Genomic DNA, 24,819 nt, shown 5'->3' on the forward strand with positions numbered 1-24,819 from the left:
CTGCTCAAACTTTGCAACCGTCTCACTGTCTGTGGATGTTGACGGCCTTCCTTCTCTTCAAAGACATTAATACGACCGCACTGGAACTCCTGTTTCCACATTTTTACAATGTCATAGGAGGGACAATTCTGCCCATATGCAGCTTTCATTTCTTCATCAATTTCCTGAGCTTTCTTTCCCTGCAAATGCAGGAACTTGATCACTGCTCAATACTCCACTTTGTCAACCAAAGCGTCCTTCCTTGTTCAATTTATGAGGGTGTATAATCACCTACGGGAATGAAATTTTACATGTTAATTATTGAATAAAAACGGCATCTTCCTGCTGATTGTCAGGGTACGAACTTTTTGATACCCCCTCGTAAGTTGAACAAGGTTTGAAATATCTGTGGATTCATCTAACTGTATTGCAAAAATTGGACTTTCTCTGAATCGATTAAATAAACTGAATTTTACATTGTCCATGATAGCTGTAATATGCCTTGAGACTGTGTCTCTGGATAGAGGAGTGGTATTTAAATCATTGCTGTAGTTTTTCTCTATGCATAATTGAAATCATTTTTATTGCAGCACGGCGAACAAGAGATTCGGCAATAGTATGCGATTAAAATTTTTTTTTTCATATTAAATATGAAACTTCCAACAATGCTCTTAAAGCTTTACAAGGAACTGTGTATGTTTCTTCATAAAAGATTTCAGACCTTGTATGGCATTGACCTGTCTTTTGAAAAAGGATTCAGTTTTTTTCATTAGCTCTGGATGTTTCATATGTTAGTGTCTTTTTAATTTAATAGGTTTAATGCTTTCATTAGCCAGTTTTTCCCAACATGTTACGCACACATGATGTTGCTCATCATCAACAAATTGTAAGTGTGGCCTTACTTCATAAATTCCTCTTGATATTTTCTATTCTTTTTAATTCCTTTTGAATTGGAATACGATGGCTCTCTACCAGAAATTGGTGGTTGCCCTACTCCTGAAATAACATTAGTGTCCAAATTTTCACATGATATATTTCTATTTACGCTTTGAGCTTCTGAAATATCTCTAGCAACATTATTGTCATTGCTCCTCGGCCATTTTGTTCTGATTACCCAGTTGTCCATGGTAAAATATATATTTTTTTTCTTCTTCTTCTTAAAAACAGTGATAATATAAAAAGTAGGAGAAGAATGAAAAACACATCCAAGTTGACATGAAAGCACTGAATGATGAAGCAGAATGAAGCATGCATGCAACAGATTTGGTATATAACATATATTTACTGCATATTCACACCTCTGGTCTTTGGGCAATTTGAGAATTTTTGCTGTAGGAAGCATGAATTAAGACCTAAAGGGATTGCCGCCCAGCAGTTGAGTAGTATGAGAAGCATTAATACATACTGAAAAGTCGCAATAGTCAGCTGCTTTCTTTGTGTCCATAGCCAGTGAGCAAATTAAGGTGTATTCTGGACAAGGACATTAAGTTAGAATGCCACCTGCATCCCAAATGTAATCACCCTAAAAAATAAAGAGTGGCAGTGGGGTTCATTCGTATCTCAGACTTCGTTTGAGTAGTAAGGTCCCTATACCTGCAGTATTGATAAAGTAATTTTAACAACAGTTTTTTTAGCTTTTATGTACAAAAAAACTAATTTTATTAAAAAATTGCTGTGATCCCTTTTAATTTATCCCATGACCCCAATAGGGGGTACACCCCACAGTTTGTACACCACTGTACTAGAGGACAGTGATTATATTTTGAGGGAATGTAATCATGAAATACTTGTAACATCCATGTTGTCTCTCCTTTTTTTGAACAATTTCATGTCTACAATGTAAAATTTTCCAGTGGTGGCAGTAGGGTGAAATGTGATCATATGCACTATGTAGACATGTATAGTATCTTATGTAGGACGGCACCTGAACGAAAGTTCAACTCCGTCTTTGTACACTGTGATGGTTACAGAGCACTGTAACAGGCCAGTTGTTGTGTTGTTTAGTTGTTTCTGGCCATTTTGTCACCAGGCAGGCGATCACCTGGAAAGCCTGCCCAGTGTCTGTCTACACCATGGGGAGGTAGGCCACAACTACGCGTATACCATGGCCAACCTCAACAGTCACGCACTGAATGTCCAAAGAGAGTTTGGAGCCATTCAGAAGAATCCTGTGCCAGCAAGCCGGCAACAGCATGCTCACACGCACAAAGAAATAAGGAAGAGAATAGCATAAAGTAAAAAAAAAAAAAAAAAAAAGAATAAATAAATTTAAAAAAAAATCAAATAAAACAAAAGAAAAAATAAATAAAATCTTTATCTTTGCCCACATCTTTATGCAGTGCTGCCCAAAGTAGTCCACAAAGAGAAAAGGTGTACTGTCAAACAGAAGTAGTAATGTCATTTAAACAAGATCAGCAGGAACAATTTCTAGATATAATTTTGAATTCTGTTAATCTGGAGTGGTATCAGAAGTCTCTGGTCGATGATGGTATCACTGAGCAGAGGAAGGATTTAGTTGCAGAGAGTCTTGATAAAGGACGAGTCAGAAAAGTGCAGCATCTGTTAAAACCTTTGCATGTTCTTGAAAACCAAAACAGTTTTGTATATGACATCATCAGGACGACAGACAAGGCAACAGGCTGTATTATGATTTATCACGTGGACAGAAATGAGTATCTTCTCACCTCCGGGACACAAGTTTGGTACTGTTGCCTTAAGAGCCAATCTTAGGTCCTCGTAAATAGAGCATTCAAAAAGTATGTGAGGAGAGTCTTCCGGTAGCCCACATCGACAGGAGACTGTATTGGAAAGTCTGAATTGGTAGAGTTTTGTGTTAAGTGAACCATGTCCAGTTAGTATGTAGGAGGTAAACAGTGAAGGTGAAAACCATTTTTTCGTGGATGATGAAAATAGTGCAGTTACGTCAGGAACGAATGTTTTTGTAATAGCTCCTTTTTCGGTAGAATTCCATCTATTCTGCCAGGTGTTCACTAACAAATTCCAGCATCGGGTTCGTTCAGTTTTGGGATCAGCCTGACGGTTAACAATGATTCCCTGAAATTCCGTAGAAATGCCTCTGCGGATGTAAAAGCAAAGCCCTCTAAACACAACATGCAGGTCAAGTGGTATGCTGCCTGCAAGAGTCTGTAGAGCTGGAGTTGATACTGTTCAGCAAACGTGAAGTAGACTAAGGAGAAAACAGCATTGAATAGTGGATAACTTGGATTGTACAGTTTTGAGTGCAGTACATCTAAACCAAAGGCCGGGAGCATAGGTTGTAATTGGGATTATGGCAGCATTATAAAATAGATGCAGGGTTTTAGTGTTCAATCCCCAGTTTTGTCTGGTAATTTGGAGCAGCATTGTGGTAAAACTCTGACAGACAGATGTTGAATATGTGCAGTAAAGGAAAAGCGGTCGTCGATGATGACTCCTAAAAATTTGGTGCTTTGGACAAGTGGAAGTGATTCCTTGTCAAGTTTTACAACTAGTGGTCTGCCATAGTCTGATTTGTGTTTAAAAATCATGATCTTCGATTTGTTTGGGGATAATTTCAATTTGTTCTTAGAAGACCAAGAAAATAGTTCAAAGAATACTTTATTGGCATAGAGTTCTAAATCAGATCTTGAGTTTCCATTCACCAAAATGATAAGGTCATCTGCATACGCAAGTTGTTGTGCATTTTGAAATTCAGTTGTCCTAAGCAGCCAATCATCAAGAATTAGGATCATATGCACTATGCCAGTGGTTCCCAAACTGTACTCCAGCTGATCCCAAACAATCTGCAAACAATTCCCGGGGATCTGTGGATAATTTCCGTAATGGCCACTTTGAATTTTACTTATTGATGTGTAAACATCGTTGGTGACACCTACTAAATTTCAGACTGTAGTAAAATCAATTTGTCACGATTTTGCAATGCGGAAATGATGTCATTTCCACATCGCAGAGATCGTGCAAAGGATCATGGGGGGTGATCTTGCAGATCGCCTACTAAATTTTGTGCGGAAGTAAAATCAATTTGTCACAATTTTTCAACATAGAAATGACGTCATTTCCGTTTCATAACAAAGAAAAATGGAGTTGGGAGAGGAGATCGTGCAAAGGATCATGGGAAGTGATCTTGGGTGTGCTCAGAGCTGGCATAAACCAGCTCTTGGCGGAAAAACGTTGATGATTATTGGCATACCACTTCAGTGACTTTGGGCTAACCATTGCCACCTGTGGCAGAAACCTTTTGGTAACTGGAGAAATGGATATCTTACAAAATTTAAAGTAAAGTATTTAAAGCAAAGAATCATGGGATGTGATCTTGGATGTGCTGAGAGCTGGCATAAACCGCTGGTTGTGGAAAAATGTTTATGATTCGGGGCATAACACTTAGGGCTTTGGGCTAACCATTGCCACCCATGGCAGAAACCTTTTGGTAACCAGAGAAATGGATATCTTGAGGGCAATGATCTTAGATGTGCTCAAAGCTTGCATAAACTAGCTCTGAGCACATCCAAGATCATTACATTACATGTGCTTCAGCCTTACCAGTTGAAGTGCATGTAATGTAGATGTTACAGTACCCGTCTGTATTACAGAAGCAGTTGTGTGTTGATTTCATCAACAGGCGACATAAATGTTTTTCTGCAACCAGCTGGGCCGGCCAAGAATATTTGAATCGGTTTTCGATTGGAAGATAACAGCCTCCAAATTACATCTATGAGTAGAATCCTTTGCTTGTCGTTGGCCATTCTCATTAAGTTGAAGAAGTCCTCGTTGGTCATCAAGTTTTCGCATCTCTTTGCAATTGCGTGAGTCAGTTGAGCATGGCAAGCTTTAGATTCTCATTCATCTCACTGTTTGGATGATTGTAAAAGTTTCGAAAGGGGTCTTCTCGCAGTCACGTTAAAAGGCTGTTCAGGTCATTACTGCATTCTTCATCAGGGTCAACATCATCGTTGTCTTGACACATCATTTGAATCATCATCATGTGAATGTGCAAGTCCTGTTCATACAATTTATGAACTAGTATGAGCTCTTCATTGTCATCATAGATCTTGACATATTTCATATGTTTCCTCATTGTGAAATGGAATGTGCAGCGTTACCATCTTGCTCTTATATACATTGAAATCCTGAGCCATAATTTAAATAACGTATTATGCATGGATACTGTCGTTTCTCGCAGATCTCTTAGCGCTTCATGTGTAATTTGCGACAAAAGCATAACAGAGCAACATAATAGTATGATTTTAAAAATACAGTAAACCCCCGCTATTCGCTGTATCTGTATTCGTGGTTTCGTGTATTCGCGGTCGCTGATTTAATATAAAATGAAACCCAAAAAAATGTGAATTTTGAAGCGCCGTGAACATTTTCCACCATAAAAAAACATGAGCGTGGTTAAAATCATCTTTCCCGGTCAAAACAGCGCTCAGTGGGGGGGGGGTGACAAAATCGCGAACACGGATGTTCTCTGCTAATCCTTGTTCAGTAAGTGTTATGTGCTTGTCATGGACGATTTTGTCGTTTGCTTTTAATTGATATGCTTATAAATTTATCAATTTATAAATTGATACGTTTACAAAAGTGAAAAATCTACCATTTTGCAGTGTGTTAGTGTAAACAGACTTTTTCAAGTATGTTAATGGTTAAAAGAAAGTGACTTTATTGTGGGCAAGTTCTTTTCTAACCCGTACAAAAATTTGGCTATGAATAACAAGGGAATTGTGAAAAGATCAAAGAAGGAGATGACATTAGCAGGTAAAATTGAGTTATTAGACAAAATTTCTAATGGTGAAAATGTTTCGTCAGTGGCAAAACATTATAAAATCAATGAGTCAATGGTACGATCAATCAAGAAATCGGAAGAAAAAATCCGCCAGAGTGTCCGTGAAAATGTGCTAATTGCTTCAAAATTTTGCTCTGTAACTCGTGATGTTAAATTAGAAAAAATGGAAAAAGCTTTAAATCTGTGGATAGAAGACCGAACTCAAAATAAAATTCCATTAATTTCACTCATCATTCGTGAAAAAGGCAAAACACCTTTATCAACACTTTAGCGAAACTGGTGATATCACTGGCGGGATAAGTTTTTTAGCTAGCAAAGGTGCTGGTTTGAAAAATTTGTTTGAAATTTATATTAAATATTACATTTAATATTAAATTGATTCTTATTTTCTTTTCAATGCCTTATGCTTGTATTTCACTATGTACATAGTCATATTATGAAGGTACATATAATACAAAATTTTAGACTAGTTTTTCTTGTATATTTCATACTTTGGAACGGAACCCTTTTATTACTAGGGGAGCCATAACTCAGTATTCGGGGCATTTCTCAGTAACATAACCCCCACTATTCGCGGGGGTTTACTGTACTTGTATTGTTGCTATGATACTATACAATCAAATGCCTACAATTAAATGGGTAATTAGGCTATTGGCCTAACCCCTTCCAAACGATGATTGGGTAGAGTAAGCAGTTGGCCTGTGTATCCTATTTAACACTAACATTAATTCAGTAGAGTAAGTAGTGGGCGTGAGCATAAATTGCATCGTTCATGATTTCGGTTCTAGTTGTTCGAAATTTAGTAGGTGTCGTCAAAGATGTTTACACATAAAACATCTTTCGTGTGTACAGGCTGCACATGCGTTTTTTTTTTTAAATCTAAATATCATTACCTACAAAATCTAAATATTGTTACAGACTGGTTGTTGCACCCGCCATGAGAATTCAGTTGTCTATAATCACTCCCAACTTTAAAGGACTTTGTGAGACAAAAAAAACAATACTGAGCTGGATATCATCATCCTTCTCTTTCTTGGTGATTCCTCTCTCTCTCTCAGGGTAACTCGGGAAATTTTTTTTGGCTGATGCAGCATAAGCCTCAGGCTTCCTTGCATCATATGGCTAATAATAATACCAATTGTACCTATGAGGTACGATTGATTGTACACTCAAATAGTGACAGTTTGTTATTCAGTTATTTTTTGTGTCAGTCTGAAAAAGGTAAATTGTAAAAATATAATTGGACCTGCTGAATTGAACATATAATAAATCAGTTCTGAGAAATAAATTTTTAAATTTTTTTTGCCCATCGTCCAGACACCCCATATTTAAGTGAGCTAAGATGTGAGGATGTGTGGTTATTTTTTAAAGCCAAAATGCATCCACGAACAAAAAGGTTTTCTGAAACTGCACTGTGCTATGACTTTTATATGATATATAGTGGGACTGGTCTGTTAGGTATCAAGTATTTTACTGGGTAATCACACAGATTACATATGTAAATTATTTCTGTTGATTACATATGTAATTATTTCTATTTCACTGTATTGGTCAATAGTGTGAAATTGAAAAAAAATTATAAAAAGGGAAAGAAAGAAAGAAATACATGTTTATTGATAACCTGAAGAAGGAATTAACATTTTTAAAATTAATTTGCTGCAATTCATATTTATAATTTAAAATCTGATATTTTAAAAATATTTAAAATTAGTGAAGCAGAAGTTTTTTGGATTTAGATTTTTATAAGTGAAACATTTGGAGATCGAAAACATTTTTTTAACATCTGATGAAGATGCCCTTATTTATCATAATGTTAAAAAAATCAAAATTTCTCAATGGATTATAGCAAATATATTTTTGTCTTTGATGCTCAGTAAAATAAAACCTTGAAAATTAATTTTATTTGTGTGTTTTCAGAGACATTTAATCATAAAGACAAAATTGTTTCTTAATTTAGTAAGTTATACTTTAATTTTGAAAAAAGGAGTACAAGGAAAAATTCATAGTATTGTTTTATTTGTATTAGAAACTGCACAAAATGTGGCAAACCATAGTTGTGTTGCGCTTTGGAGGAGCCATATGCAAAGTAAAATGAAAGGAAATCATTACTTAACTTGTATGCCCCTAAATTCTTTGATTTGTTAATTAAAGTACTTAACCAAGATATATATTGACTTCGCTCACATTTACTTCATATCATCAGATTTGGTTGTCTGATTGTGTTCCCATTAGTCATATATAGTTGCCGTTTCATATGTGCAATGATCTCATCATCTGAAATCATATATGATAATCTGAAATTTTCAACTTTTGTTGGAGTTAGCGTTATTGTTTTAGTGATGATATCTTGTGTCTTTAAAAGTATTTACTACAATTCTTGGAAGGCTGCTATAGCCGAGTAGTTAAGCATGAGCATATACACATTTGAGTGACTGGTTCAAGCCCACATAACTACTAAATATGTTGGTGATGATGGTGTAGCAAAGTTCTTAGAGAATTTTTTTACTTCGCTGTCAGTGTTTCATCTGGTCACTGGTTTATCATTGCTCTAAAGCAAAAATTACTTTATTTTAAACTTAAGTTCCAATATAACATATATTTGGAACATACATTATTATGTCCTACCCTTATACTTATTAATAAGTACAGGCATACCTCGATTAACGAATAGGATGCATTCCACGAAATTACTTCGTTAAGCGAAACTTCGTTTTCAGAGGTAAAAATACTATGGCCAGAATAGGGATACGTTCCTACGTAAAGAAAATGAAAAGCTTTTTTTCGAACAAAGAAAAGTTTTATTAAATAAACAGTCAACTTACATACAAAGTGAAATCACATTTTAAAATATGAGGTTAAAGTTGATTGTTTATGCTTTTTTTCTCTTTCATTTAACAATTGCCTATACGGAGTTATTGCATTTAACACTGATCGCTTAACTATAACACTTCTTCCTAAATCGGGATCATTTTCACTAAAAAAATTTAAAACGTTTTCAATGTCATTTAAGCACCTTTTTAAATCTTTGGTTGTTAACACTTTTTCGGCAGGAACTTCTTTAACTTCGCCTTCATTATCTTTGTCTTCGTTGCTAACAAGGTTTTCTAAATCTTCCACTGAAAAACCATCATCTTCTGCATTCAATAAATTTCTAACATCCTCTTCATCGACATTTTCGAAACCTATTGATTGAGCCATCTGGATAACTTCATTTCTAATTTCTTGGATGTTATTTTCTTCTTCTAGTACAACTTCTGGCCATATTTTGCGCCAAACTCCATTTAAGCATTTCTTAGTGACTTCTTTCCAAGAACTATCAATATTTTCAATTGCGTTTTTAATGGTGTAGTTTTTCCAAAAAGTTTTAACTGTCATTTCCACTTTATCCTCTAGTTCAGTTAAATTGCTTAAAGTTCAACGCAGATAAAAAAAAGTGCAGCCATTATCAACCCACTGCAGGGTGGAAGCCTCCTCAACAATTCATGCTGAGGGAAATGGACCATAATCTGCCACGCTGGTCCAGTGCGGGTTGGCAGATCGACCGTATTCAGCAGTCAGGGGCTTGAACCCCCGGTCTACTCAAAGAGCGTGTGCTACTGCACTCCCGCTCCTGCCCACTCGGCTACGGAGGCCTCTCGACGCAGATAATAAGCTTTAAATGATGCTATTACTCCCTGATCCAATGGTTGAATCAGGGAAGTTGTGTTTGCTGGAAGAAACACAACTTTGACAGGAATGCATGTGTCCAACGTGTTAAGATCAGTAGGATGTCCCGGAGCAACAACAAAAGAGCTTTTTCTTCAAAGTTGTTTTTTTGACAATACCGTTTTACTCCAGGACAAAAGTGGTTAACAAACCAATCAGTAAATAACTCCTTGGTAACCCACGCTTTTCTATTTGCTTTCCATATTACAGGTAAATTCATTTTTATGTTACCTTTTAACGCCCTCGGATTTTCTGAATGGTAAACTAATAGCAATTTTAATTTATAATCACCAGAGGCATTTGATCCAAAGAGTAACGTTAAACGGTCTTTGGCTTCTTTAAATCCAGCAGCTGATTTTTCTTCAATAGAAATGAAGCTTTTTGTTGGTAGCCGTTTCCAGAACAAACCGCTTTCGTCAACATTGAACACCTAATTTGGTGGAAAATTTTCACGTTCAATTATTTCCTTTAGTTTTTCTGGAAACTTATTTGCAGCTTCAACATCTGCACTTGCAGCTTCTCCTGTTAATTTTACCCTATGAATCCTGGCCCGTTTTTTAAATTTCTCGAACCAACCACGAGAAGCCCCCAAAGGTTTCCGTAATTTCTTCAGTTTGTTTAGATTTCAGGTGATTAAACAAAAATAATGCTTTTCTTGAATCACCATTTGACTTAAAGGCATATGACGTTGTGACATATCATCTATACACAAACTTAACATTTTCTCCATTTTTTCTAAAATTGGATTCCTTAAGCGAGTTAATTTTGCCGCTGTAACATCTGTACAATTCTGAGCAGACTGTTTTATTTTTTCTGATTGACTTAGTATGGTTGTTAAAGTTGATTGCGCTAATCCTAAAGAATGTGCCACATCGGATTTTCTTTCGCCGCTTTTAACACGTCGTACGATATTTAGTTTAGTTTCCAAAGAAATTGCTTTTCTTTTCTTTGATTCTGACATTTTAATTAACTAAAACAAAAATATTTCTATTAAAATTTACAAAATCTACGTTATGTAATGCTATAAAGAACCTACGTCGATTATTGCAATGCACCACACTGAAACAACGTCAATCATGTAAACAACAACTAAATTACGCGATTGACACGCAAAACTGTTATAACAGACATGCCCGCAGCTCGGGAGCACTCGGGAATACGTAACGAGTCGCCGTCAGTCACCAATCGGATGATTGTCGGGCGTTGGCCTTAAATTGGAATATTTTTTTATGTTAAATGGGGCTTGAAATTGCGGACTTCGTTATATCGAGGCTTCGTTATCAGAGGTAACGTTAACCGAGGTATGCCTGTATTGTGGTTGCGGTCATCTTGTGTAAGGATGATGTTATGAATTTCAAAAATGTGGATTTATTTAATGAGTACTTGCTTCTCAGTTGTTATTTTAAATAATGGATTTAAGGTTATCTGTTTACTATCTGGTTACTGGTAGTGCTGCCTTTGGTGTTCTGATAGAAAATGCTTGAACTCTGAGTCTTTCTTTGGCATGCATAGATTTATATGACATCTAATGTGATGGTTAATTGGAAAATTTTCTTCCATACAGTGCTTGGCTTACCCATCATCATCTTACAAGTCTCTTGTAATATGATGATGGGTAACCCTGATCAGCATCATATTACAAGAGACTTGTAAGATGATGATGGGTAACCCTGATCAGCATCATATTACAAGAGACTTGTAAGATGGTGATGGGTAACCCTGATCAGCGGCGCCTCCATAGCCAGGTGGGAAGAAGCAGCAGTGCATAGCACACGCTTCTTGATTAGACCGGGGTTCGAGCCCGTCACCACCAAATACAGAGGATGTGGAAAGGTCAGGGAATGACCACCGCATATCCCGGAGCAATATGGCCTTAGTTGCTGATGCTCCTAAAAACCAAATAACAAACAAAAAAAACCCTGATCAGCAAGTACATGCTTATCTGTGAATAAAGTATCTAATCGAAGTGAGATACCTTATTCACTCATAAGCATGTACTTGCCAATCAGGGTTACCCATGATCATCTTACAAGAGACTTGTCTTAAAACATCTATCATGATAACATATCTGAATTTTAAACAGAAGGCAGTTTCACCTTTTGCTGATGCCATTTGTTTAGATGGCATCGCAAAGCATCCTCAAATGCAGAGATGCATACAGTTTTAAAATTATGATAAACTACAGCCAAATGCATACTTGCTAACTCCGATTTAATCCAAAGTTTTCCAATAATGAGAGATGTCTTACAATTTTCCAGTAATTTCATTTTCTTCAGATTTTTAGTTGATTTGTGTTATTTGTTCAAGTCTGGACCTGCTGAATTGAACAATATATTCACTGTTCATGTTAAATCTAAGTATAGTGATCACAGCCATGTGCCAGTATAATTATATACCGAATAGTGCTTTGATTAGGTATGCATACCTAATAGTGAATAGGTCCCATTTTAGTTCTCAGAACAGCCTGGGTTCATTGTGACATGGACTCAACAAGTTGTCAAAAGTGTGCTGCATTGATGTTGATTTACATTGACTCAGTTGCTTCCTACATTTTCTGCAATTGAATGGTAGCAGATATACTCTGAAGAGCTTATTCCATCTGTGGAGATGTGGGGGAATGACCTCTAGTGATTGAGAAAACCACTGCAGTAAGCTGAATTCACTTTTATGTTCCTGGAACCAGTGCTGTACAGTTATGGTCTTGTGAGATGATGCATTGTCCTGTTAGTAGAACTCATTCTCAAATTGATACAATGCATCCTTGAGGGGAATTCTCCTGGTCAGAAACAATTTGCAGATAACCTGTGGCATCCAACGTGCACCAGGTAAACTCTCCCCCCTTGCCATTACACTGCAACCACCATCATGCATTATTGAAACACGGCAGGTCCACGAACTCAGTTTGTTTTTTCCACATTCTGGGATTCATCTGATCAGGCAGCATTTTTCCAGTGTTTTTCCTGAGCCCATGGTAACTGTACCTTCTTGTTCTTTGCTGAGAGAAGTTTCACTCCTCTCAGCAAAGAACAAGAAGTTCAGTCATAAATTGCATTACCCCATTCTTAATAAGCTATAAATTATACATTCTGAAATGTCTCTTTGGATACCATTGTTGTAGTGGGTTGTTAATTTGACTGACTGTATCTTTTCTGTTACCCTGCTCAAATTTTGTCCGCCTTCTTTGGCCTCTCACATAAATGAGCTGTTTCCGATCTCAGGATTGCCATTGGTTGGATGTTATTTGGTTATTCAATCAATCTCAGTATGCTGGAGACACAGTCATATGTGAAAATCCCAGCAATCATGGAAGAATTTGGATGAAAAGTCCAGGAATATCATTTGTGCAGAATGTAGTTCTGGAACATTACAGATATCTATTAAAAGTCTTCTGTTTTTTGATTTCTAAAAGTTGGCAGGTATGGGAATAGCAGGGAAGAAAATTAATCAGTGAATGGATGGCTGATTGTCCAGGACTGATTTGCAGTGTATGATCTGCTCACACGCACACATTGGATAACAGATTTGAATGATGAATAAATTACTGTTCTCTACCTCCTAATGTTTCCTAAAAAGTGTAAGATATGTAGTGACCTGCAAATCCACTGGATAACAGATTTGGATGATGATGATGAATAAATTATACTTCTCTGCCAGTGTACTGTAGTTGCCTAAATAATTTAAGATCCTGTTTTTGTTTATCATTAGATTAAAATTAAAAATCAACAAATAGTTTAAACTCTGTTATTGGTCATCATTAAAACTTGATTAACGAAATTCCTCCTATTCATAATAGTTATTTGTTTTATTTTTTAAATGGGTGTCATGAAGAACAAATATCAACTGAACATCATATGTAAAAAGCACTGCATATAAAATTTAGTTTGCAATTAAATATGAAAGCACAAAATATTCATTTAAAAAAAAAAAAATAGTTTCAAACACTGAATTAATAAGGACTTTTCAAAGAGTAGTGAACAATGATCAGTGTTTAAAGAATGAATAACAATCAGTGTTTAAAGAATGAGTAACGATCAATTTTTAAATATTAAGCTTCATTACCATCATGGTGTGAAAATGAAGGCTGTAAGCCATTACATTATTTGCTGTGTAGTATGCACCTGTTGTATTGAAAGGTATATAGGACATCCAGTTATTATTATTTTCTCTTCATAATTTATAGTTTGATATTAATTTTAAATCTAAAAATAATTTTTATATGTTTCATTTTTAAAGGAACGCTTCAAACTCCATATGTGGCTCTGATTCATGGGATAACTATGGGAGGAGTAAGTAACTAAATGATTTTTTTTTAATTAGTGGAGTTGTTTTCATTGCATTTGGATTAAATATACAAGGCTGTTCAATAAAGAATGATCATAATTTTTTTTCATAACACACATTTATTAATCATCCATATTTTGATGGTCCTTTTCAAAGTAGTTCCCATTTTTTTGACATACATTTGAGAATTGCCTCCGATGTCTTTACATCTTCTAATGACTGGAAGTGTTTTTCTCGTGGCTCCTCCTTTAACTTTGGAAATAAAAAAAATAAAAAAATCACAGGGTGCAAGGTCAGACTGTAAGACAGATGAGGAACACATTTGACATTAGTACTCAATGACAGTAGGTGCAGTGTATGGTCATGCATTGTCGTGATGCAGCCACCCACCTGCACACAGTTATTATCAAATGTGATCCCGCAAAGTGTGCAGCACAATTCTGTAATAAGGTCTGTGTAACAGTCGTACGAAGTGGCGCAACATGCTGGTTAAACCATTCCTTGAATGTAAAAAAAGAGACAACCATAACCTTTCTTGCAGAAGCCACAAATTTTGCAGTTTTTGATGCTGGCAATGACATGGACTTCCAAACAGAGCTTTGTTGCTTACAAAATGATGAAGCCACATCCACCATTATCAACTTCTGAAAAACCTTGCCATCTTCAGCAACCATCCATTGCAGCTCTTGGCAACAGGGCCCTGCCAAGCCATTTTAATATCTGAGGCAAGAATGAAAAATTGCACCCTACTGTTAATGATAGCAACGTTGGCAATTATTTAATATTTCTTTTGGCATCCCTTTCAGCTTTTAACCTGAGGCAAGAGCCTCCACCTCACCTTCGGCACGGCTCTGCCTGGCAAATCTCCATACAAACATGGTTTTGCTCAGGTGTAAGTAGTCTTGAAACCCAGCATGCACAAACACATGTCATATCCAAATGGTCATGGAGAATACCATGCGTGCTTCCTACTGATAATCTCAACATCTCTGCCAGTTGCCTTATTGTTATACATCAATCTTCTCTCACGATTACAGAAGCAGTGTTTATAGTTTCTTTGGTAACATCAGTGGTTGAAGCTCCAGGACCACTGCCACTTTTTGTGATTGAATTGGGTCCATCTTTAAACATTCTAAACCACCTTGGAGCTGTGCTATGTGGAAACATAGATTCACCATAAGCTTCTTTTAACATTTCATATGCTCATCTGATGTTTTCTTGAGACGAGAACAAAATCTGAGTGTGGCAGATCCATAGTTACATAGGCAAAACTGAACAGGCATAAACTTTACTGACCACCAAGGTCACACTGTGCGCATGAGTCAGTGTGCAGCTTTGTTTGGTCTTAAATTCTGCAGCTCAGCTAGAAATAGCAAGCAGTGCAGTTGTTCATGAAAAATTAGGATCATTCTTGAACAGCCCTTGTTTGTTAGTTGTTTGTAATTTATCTTTATTAGGGAAAAAAGGTAAACTGCAGCCATTATCAATCCATTATGGATGGAAGCCTCCTCAACAAATCATGTTGAAGGAATCAATCATGTTGAAGGAATTTGGTCCAATTCCTTCAATCATGTTGAAGGAATTGGACCAAAATCTGCCGTGCTGGTCCAGTGCAGGTTGGCAGAACAACCGTATTTAGCAATCAGAGGCTTGAATCTCGATCTATTTAAAGAGCATGTGCTACTGCACTTCCGCTCATGACCACTTGGCTATGGAGGTCATATCTTTATTAGATGTAGATACCAATAGTTGTTCTGCTTAATTTGATAACTGGTTATTGAAATCATTAAAATGCACTGAATTTGTGTCACTTATTATAATCAGCTTTTTGATTAAAAAATCTAAATTTTAGTTAGGTGCAGTGCTGTTAGAGAAATGTACAGAAGTATTAGCAAGCCAATGTTGTTGGGTGGGGAAGGAAATAGAGATGTGAAAAAAAAAAAAACATATCAGTGACCTGCTAATCTCACATGGGAAACTTTCAAACTTTAATAACCTTTGGAGGGGGGGGGGGGGGACAAGATATTTTCTCCAATGTGGTATATTCAGTTACAGTGTGTGAACACTGCAACGTTCTTCCCTAATATAAAATCACATTTATATTGATAAGCAACTTGCAATTTGTTAAGAGAGTTTGTTACCAGCTGCAGTTAGCATTTATGATAGGCCTGACGTAGCCGAGTGGTCAGGAGCGAGAGTGCATAGCACACGCTCCTTGAGGGGACCGGGGTTCAAGCCCGTGACTACTAAATACAATAAATATTTGCATTGACGATTTATTGTAAACTCTACTGACTTGGTTGTTGTGCCGGAGTATAAACAGAAAATTTAGTGTACTACAAACTTTACTTGTACTTCTCACAATTCCTTTTCTCCACATTGTGATTGGGCAAAAGAAAGTGAAAACTTTGATGCTGATTAATAGAAGAAGGCCAATGAGGAGGACAAATTTATTTAAAAAAAAAATCGATATTGCTGCTCATTTCAAAATTCTTCCAAGATTCCCTTAACAATCAACAAAGAGAATTATTTAACGTTCAGTGAGCGCTACAGAAGAAAAGGTCGATCCTGACTGAAAACACTTGAAAAGTTCTAGTTTTCTTAACATTGAAGAAGAAGAAGGTATGATGACCTAGCTGAACTTCATACGATAAAAATATTTTGGGCCAGCTATGTGGAAAAGAGAAGAAAAATTTGCTGAACAACTGGGACTAGGAGTGTAATTAAACTCTTCAAAGGTAGACTGAATTCAAGCTCTCTGGACAATCTGAAAGCAAAACCTTGGCTGAAACTTGGCTTCACTTAGACATTAATGATTCATAGATTACATTCATTGTTCAATTTCATTGCCCATACGAGGAATAGAGAAATCCATGGCTGACACTAACTAATTCACCAGTAACCCCACTTCGGGCACCCTGGCCCTAACACTTTAACCTCTACCTAACCCCAGGTCCTTGCCCCCCCAAGACTTCTCCTGGTGGGCTATCATCCACCTCCTTCACCTTTACCTATACTCCATCACTTACACTATCTCCTCTACACATGTTTATTTATTTATTTTTTTTTTTTTAGGGGCCATCCCAGGCAAGCTCAGGTGATTCCAGAGTTCACCTAGCCAGAGAACTTGATCACTACTACCTGCCCTGGCTCCCCTCACCTGGTATGGTAACTAAGGATCGTTGGTGTTCCATGGCCCTAGGATAAGGAGTCAGATGAACAACATAACCCTACACTACATTAACCACATATCACTCATACTAGCTGGCCTTTACAAGATTCAACAAGGGAACTGAATGTGGAGTGGTGGGAAACTGCCAATGCCACTTGACCCTAAACACTAAAAACATTTTCCTGGAGTGTGACCAGTAGCGCATCCAGGATTTTTTGTCAGCAGGTACATTCACAAAAAAAGATGCCAGTTGCCTAATGCTAAAAAGTGCCACAATACCAGATTTTGGCAGCAGGGAGTACAATGATCCTACCCTGGCTATGCCACTGAGTGTGACTCACTCAGAGAAACTCACCAATATTCCATCTGTAATAGCCAATGATCTTGAGGCTCTTTACTGTTATCTCCAAATTAGAACTTGTAAGTCCATAATTTTTATCAGGTGCTCAGCAACCATAATTTTCATAGATTCAGTAATGTTACCATTGTTGTGGATTTTCATGCACTACAGTCTTAACTGCGATTTGCCTATAGATTCTATATAATTAGCTTACTTTTCAACTATATGAATAGCTTTGAACATAATGAGCATTAAGTGTTACCTCAAAATTACTGTCCAACTTAGATCTCCTGTTTCTTCCTCTAATATCACTGCAAGAAAAGGTTTTCCATCGTTACCAGTCTGAACATGTCCCTCTTGTTTTTGAGGTTCACTCTTCTGTCCTCAGCTTATCATCATCTGCTAGTCGGCCTAAATACAATTTCAGGAACGCTAATTGGAATCATAACTCTCATCTTGGGAATCTTGATCTCCATTTTTGTGCATGCCTGAGACTGTGTACTACTTAACTGTGCTCTCTATAATGACCCTTTTTGTATAGATCTGGAGTGAAAGGCAAAACAAGAAATGTAACTTAAAAATTTTTAAAGTAATACAATAGTCTGTGTGTGTGTGTGTGTGTGTGTGTGTGTGTGTGTGTGTGTGTGTGTGTGTGTGTGTGTGTGTGTGTGTGTGTGTGTGTGTGTGTGTAAAAAAAATCTTTCCATGTCACTTGTCCATCCCCACCAGTAGTTTGTTTAGTTCTTCCTTGAATTTATTCAAACTACCTACTTCCACAACAACAGATGGAAATTTGTTCCAAAAATCAACCACCTGCTGACTGAGGGCAAACTTGCATACATCTTTAGCATTAGTAGAGGCATATGATGCAAGAAAGCAAGCTTATACAGCATCAGCCAAAAAAAAAAAAAACCCTTCCCATTTCACCCATCCATTCACTCTAAACATTTGTACACTTCTTCCTTAAATTTATTTAAGCCATCAACTTCCACAACAGATGGATGTTTGTTCCAGCAATCAACCACCTGCTGCCTAAAGGCAAATTTCCTCACATCTATTCAACAACTGTCTTTCCTCAATTTCAATTTATGCCCCCCTCAGGTTTGTAATCTGAACAAGGGGAAGAATCCCATCAGCATTAAGCCTGCTTCCATTCAAGGCCTTATACACCTCAATAAGATCACCTTCCAGATGTCTAGTCTCCAGATGCTGCAATTTGCAGAACTTAAGCCTTTCTTCATAAGAGCACCCATTTGTTCCCCTCGCCAGTCTTGTTGCTTTTCTCTGTACTTGTTCTAGCAACTCTACTTCCTAAAATGGGTTTTCCAGACCTTGAGTACTGTGTACAGGTCTGGAAGACTCATTTTAGGAATGATGTAGAGTTGCTAGAATGAGTACAGAGAAATACAAGAGGATAATAACCTCCTTATCCCTGCTAGCAAAATTCCTGTATATCAAGACCACATGACCTACTCTGGCAGCCTGTCTGTATTGCTCAGAAAACTTCATATCTGACTGCACAATTACCCCCAGGTCTCGTTCATTCTCTATTACCCTGAGTGTAACACCACCCAGCTAGTACATTTCTCTGGGGATTACTGCTTCCCATATGCAGTACTTTGTATTTCTCAATATTAAACTTCCGTTGTCACTTCTCAGTCCACCTGCCCAACTTTTCCAGATCCTGTTGCAGCAGCATACTGTCATTACTGTTATTAACAACCCTGCCATCCCTTGTATCATCTGCAAACTTCAATATTAAATCTGATATACCTTCGTCAATATCACTGTTAAATATACAAAACAACAATGGGCCCAACACTGAACCCTGGGGAACTCCACTAATAACATTAGTTCACAAAGAGCAGAGTTCTTTGCTATAGGAGACAGATAGCAGTAACCACTATCTGTCTCCTCCCACTCAACCATCCTTTTATCCATTGTAGCAACTTGCCTTTAATGCCATTCTTCTCCAATTTGTACAGTCTTTTGATGTCATATACTGAAATCCAAGTATATGACATCAAAATTATTTTTTGCATCCAGTTCCTTTGTGGCAAGACTTCCCCTTAATAAACCCATGCTGTGTGTGAATTATTACTACAGCCTTGTCTAGATGATCCTGCAATGCTTCTTTAACCAGTGACTCCATTATTTTCCCTGGAACAGAAGGTAAACTTACAGGTCTGTAATTATTTATGTCACCCTTTGATTGCCCTTTATGAATCGGAGATACATTTGCATATATCCAGTACCTGGGAATCTGTTCTATCCTTCCCCAAATTGAATTTTACGTCCCATCAAATGCATAGCTGAGCTGGAGGTTAGAATCCCATCAGCATTGAGCTTGCCAAATCCATTAAGCGTTAAACACCTCAGTCAGATCATCTCACTGGTACCTAGTCTCCAGATGCCGCAATTTGCAGAACTGAAACCTTCCTTGTTGAGAGTACCTCTCACCAATCTCATTGGTCTTCACTACACCTGATCCAGCAGTTTTACATCCTTCCTAAAATGAGGCCTCCAGACATATATGTAGTATTCAAGATATGGCGTAACCATTGCCCCCACAGGCTTGTCCCTCTATCCCAATCACCTCCTTATCCCTGCTATAAAATTCCTGTAAAGCATTAGAAAAACTGCACAAGCTGCCCTGGCAGCATGTCTGCACTGCTCAGAGAACTTCATATATGACTGCAATTATCCCCAAGTCTTTTTCATTCTCTACTGCCCTGAGTGTAGTACCACACAGTTGGTACGTTATTCTGGGTTTACTGCTCCTCATATGAAGAACACAGCAATAGGTCCAGCATGAAGCCCTGGGAACTCCACTAATAACATTAGTCCACATATGCACAAATACAACCTTTGAAGCATAAAGAATTGTACATCAAATAACTAGGATAGCTGAGATGAGAAATAGTTGAATGTTGATTGAACCAATAATTGGGATGCTGTCAGAAAAAGTGTGACTTTTCAGGTGAAGTGCAGTGTCCCTTGATAAGCATTCCCTGTTGTCTCCCACTCAGTCATCCATAACAGTAACTTGCTGTTAATGACATTCTGCTCCAGTTTGTACACAAGCCTCTCAATCAAAAGCTTTCCTGAAATCCAATTAAATGAGATATCAAAATTATGTTTTGATTCCAGTTCCTTAGCTGCATCGTAGTAACCTATCAGATTAGTTAGACTAGACCACCCCTTAACAAATCCGTGCTGCGACTAAAGTATAACTGTACTCCTGTCTGGATGATCCTACATTACTTCCTTAACGAATAACTCCATTAATTCCTTAACGAATAACTCCATTACTTCTTTAACCAATAACTCCATTATTTTCCCTGAAACAGAAGTTAAGAGGTCTGTAATCACTCGTATCACCCTTTGTGAATTGGGAATACATTTGCACATGTCCAGGCCATAGGGACCTTGCCTGAATCAAAATATGCTCTCATAATTGTGACTAATTGTTTGCTTACTTCCTTTGCTGCCCAAAATATAATTGAATAGATCCCATCCATCCCACGTGCCTTTTTTATGTTTATCTTCAACAATTTCTCTTCCATTTTCCTCTAATTTATCACAAAGTCATTTAGTTTTCCTATTCATTTAAACATTCATTCAACTTATTAATTTAATCTTAAATTATATCATTAACCTTCCATACATTTTGAGGGTATAGCTCTAAAACATTAAGAATTATTAATATCTATAGTTAGCCACTCTTATACCACTTGGAGTTATTAATATATATTTTATTTAAGCATAGCCTAAACTAATATATACAATTGGGTAACGTTTCAGGTATCTTGCCGATACCTGAAACATTACCCAATTGTATATATTAGTTTAGGGTATGCTTATATAAAATATATATTATTAACTCCACTTGGTATAAGAGTCCTCCCCACCTTTTTGTACTACTGAATACATCACAAATGATCAAACTAATACAACAGGCAAGGTACCTGAAACATTACCCAATTAGTTTATTTTTATATATTAGTTTAGGCTATACTTAAATAAAATATATATTAGTAACTCCACGTAGTATAAGAGTGGCTAATTTTACATGTTAATAATTCTTAATGGATAAAACCACTTAATGTCCTTCCCTAACTATATTAGCTCTAAAACAGTTTTCGCAGGCTGGGCACTTCTTAGTCCGTCGGACCGAACCTATTGGTAACCTTCTAGGATACTTTTGTATCAACTGGTGTATAATGTCACTGCCTCTACTCTGCCAGATAGTGACTGGTGGGAATCAAGTAGTGTGTATGGGGAGCATCGTTGAGGCCACGATATGTCAAGCAGCTGGGTATATTCTTGACATGTGTATGCCATATCCAAAAATTTCATTGCTGCATACATGTCCTCCCTACCTTTTCGTACTACTGAATACATCACAAATAGTCAAACTAATACAAGAGACTTATCAGCTGAAAGGTCTAAACCTGCAAAACATTTCCTCCTTCATTTCGGTGCCTCCGTAGCCAAGTAGACAGGAGCAGCAGTGTGTAGCACACGCTTCTTGATTAGACCGGGGTTCGAGCCCGTGCCCACCAAATACGGAGGATGCAGAAAGGTCAGGGAATGACCACCGCATATCCCCGAAGCAATATGGCCTTAGTTGCTAATGCTCCTAAAAACCAAATAACAAACAAACAACAAGCAATCCTTCATTTCATAAATACAGGTGACCCATGCTCAACACTGATAATTCGATCTGGAAAAACAGAATGCTAAGCGAGTGCCATATTCCCATAAAGTAACGTGTATTTGTGAGTTGCGGTCTGTAGCATTGGATATTTCCTAATCAATAATAAATGGTAGTGAAAAGACGCACAAACGTCGGTCAGAATATTTAATATTCAAAACTTTGTAAATATAAAATATTCTATATTACATATGTATATAATTATGTGGTAAGTAACTACGTTACGTATCAAAATTAAACTTAAAATGCCAATTAAAATCATGAATTTATTAATCTGATGGCTGTGGGCTGTCAAGTTTTTGTATCTTTGAACTATAAAATGTGTTGATTTTGGGTTTTGATTTGCCCCTATTCCTCTCATACAAAATCATATAGGAATTTATTTCTTTATTTAAATTTTTTATTACCTTGGAACTTTGTTCCATGTCAGGATCATTCTCCCGGAAATAATCATGCATTTTTTTCAAAGTATTCAAAAGCTTCACTAAGTCCTTTTGCAGTCCGTGACTTTATCGATTCTTCATCTGTAGGATCTTGTTCATCTCCCTCAATTGCACACTCTCATTCTTTTGTAATTTTCATGAGTTCATCAGTAGAGTGCCCATCCTTGTCGTCGACGATCATCTGTTCTACATCGTCATCATCAATTTCGTCTAATCCAGTAAAGACTTTTACTTATGTGAACTCTAGAAGGAAGGGGATGAATCAGATTGGTCCACTTGATATTGACGGTTCGATTGTCGATGATCCTGCTGAGATAGTTGGCCAACTAATTAATGATAAATGGTGGTGAAAAGATGCACAAATGTCGGAATGAGTATTTTGCATCAACATTCACACATGAGGAGTTATTAAGGGAGGAGAATGCCAGAAATTTATCAAACTATAACAGGGAACTAATGGATTTTGGAATAACTGAGAGCAAAGTGGAGGAGAAATTGTTGAAGTTAAACATAAGGAAGGCACCTGGGGTGGATGGGATCTATCCACTTATATTAAAGGAGGCAGCAAAGAAAGTAGGCAGGCCCTTAGCCATGATTATAAGGGCATCCTTGGACTCAGGGGAGGTTCCCACAGACTGGAGATATGCAAATGTATCCCCAATTAACAAATGGGAATTGAAAGGTAATACGAGTAATTACAGGACTGTTAGTTTAACCTCTATTCCAGGGAAAATAATGGAGTCACTGATTAAAGAACTGCAGGATCATCTAGACAAGACTGCAATTATAGTTCAGACACAGCATGGGTTTGTTAAGGGGACGTCGTGTCTGACCAATTTGATTGGATGCTATGATGTGGTCACAAAGGAACTGGATGCAAAAAATAATTTTGATATCATATACTTGGATTTTAGGAAAGCTTTTGATACTGTTGCACATGGAAGACTACTATACATGTTGGAGCAGTATGGCATTAAGGGCAAGTTGCTGCTATGGATAAAGGGAAGGTTGAGCTGGAAAAGACAGGGGCTCACATCTGGTGAGTATGGGCTTGGCACACCCAGGGTCCTGAGCTGGATATCATCATTCTTCTCTTTCTTGGTGATTCCTTTCTACTTCTCTCTCTCTCCCTCAAGGTAACTTGGGATTTTTTTTTGGCTGGTGCAGCATAAGCCTCAGGCTTCCCTGCACCATAGTTATAATAATAAAACAGAGAGAGAGAGAGAGAGAGAGAGAGGTAATCAATGGACACTGCTCTTTGTGGATTGATGTTATTAGTGATGTACCCCCAGGAGTCCGTGTTGAACCCATTGCTACTTTTTATATTTATCAATGATATTGATAAAGGTATATCAGGCTTAAAGTCCAGTTTTGCAGACAGTGCGAAGGCTGGTAGGGTTGTTAATGACAGTAAGGACAGTATGCTACTGCTACAAGATCTGGAGGCGCCTCCATAGCCAGGTGGGAAGGAGCAGCAGTATGTAACACACGCTTCTTGATTAGACCGGGGTTCGATCCCGTCACCACCAAATATGGAGGATGCCGAAAGGTCAGGGAATGACCACCGCATATTCCCGGAGCAATATGGCCTTAGTTCCTAAAAACCAAATAACAAACAAACAAGATCTGGAAAAGTGGAGCAGATGGGCTCAGAGGTGGCAACTGAAGTTTAGCAATGACAAATGCAAAGTGCTGCATATGGGTAGGTAGCAGTAACCCCAAAGTAACATACCAACTATGTTGTACTACACTCGGGGTAGTGGAGAATGAAAAAGATCTGGGGGTAATTGTGCAGTCAGATAGGAAGTTTTCTTAGCAGTACAAAAGGCTGCAAGAGTAGCTCATGGGGTGTTGTCAATGATATATAGGAATTGCAAGGATAAGGAGGTGATTATCCCCTTGTATAAGGCAATGGTCAGGCCACACCTTGAGTACTGCATACAGGTCTGGAGGCCTCATTTTAGGAACGATGTAGAGATGCTGGAACGAGTATAGAGAAGGGCAATAAGATTAGTGAGTGGAACAAAGGGTTGCTGTTACAAAGAAAGGATTGAGTTCTGCAAATTGCTGTTTCTGGAAATGAGGCACCTGCAAGGTGATCTGATTGAGGTGTATAAGGCCTTGAATGGGTTTAGCAAACTCATTGCTGATGGGATTCTCTCTCTCTCTCTCTCTCTCTCTCTCTGCAGGCAGTTGATCGTTGGAACAAACTTCCATCTGTCATTATGGAAGTTGACATCTTAAATAAATTCAAGGCTGAACTAGACAACCCTTTTTGAGTGAATGGATGGGTGAAATGGGAAGGAGTTTTTTTGTTGTTGTTTTTTTGACTGATGCTCTATAACTTTGCTGTCTTCCATCATATGCCACTGCTAATGCCAATCCTGCTTCTTTTCCAAG

At 37.5% G+C, this 24,819-nt stretch overlaps 1 protein-coding gene across 1 annotated transcript in view; it reads left to right on the plus strand.

Moving 5' to 3' along the window:
- The window catches only part of Hibch (3-hydroxyisobutyryl-CoA hydrolase), a 366,114-nt gene that overhangs the window by 190,992 nt on the left and 150,303 nt on the right, over window positions 1-24,819 (plus strand). Inside the window, exon 6 of the mRNA XM_090380451.1 lies at window positions 13,700-13,752. Coding sequence (XP_090236577.1) covers window positions 13,700-13,752 — 53 coding nt within the window. The remainder of the gene's footprint in view (window positions 1-13,699; window positions 13,753-24,819) is intronic.

Source organism: Mastigoproctus giganteus, chromosome 1 (genome assembly GCF_048544385.1).
Source record: "Mastigoproctus giganteus isolate SK-2022 chromosome 1, ASM4854438v1, whole genome shotgun sequence".
Taxonomy (NCBI): domain Eukaryota; kingdom Metazoa; phylum Arthropoda; class Arachnida; order Uropygi; family Thelyphonidae; genus Mastigoproctus; species Mastigoproctus giganteus.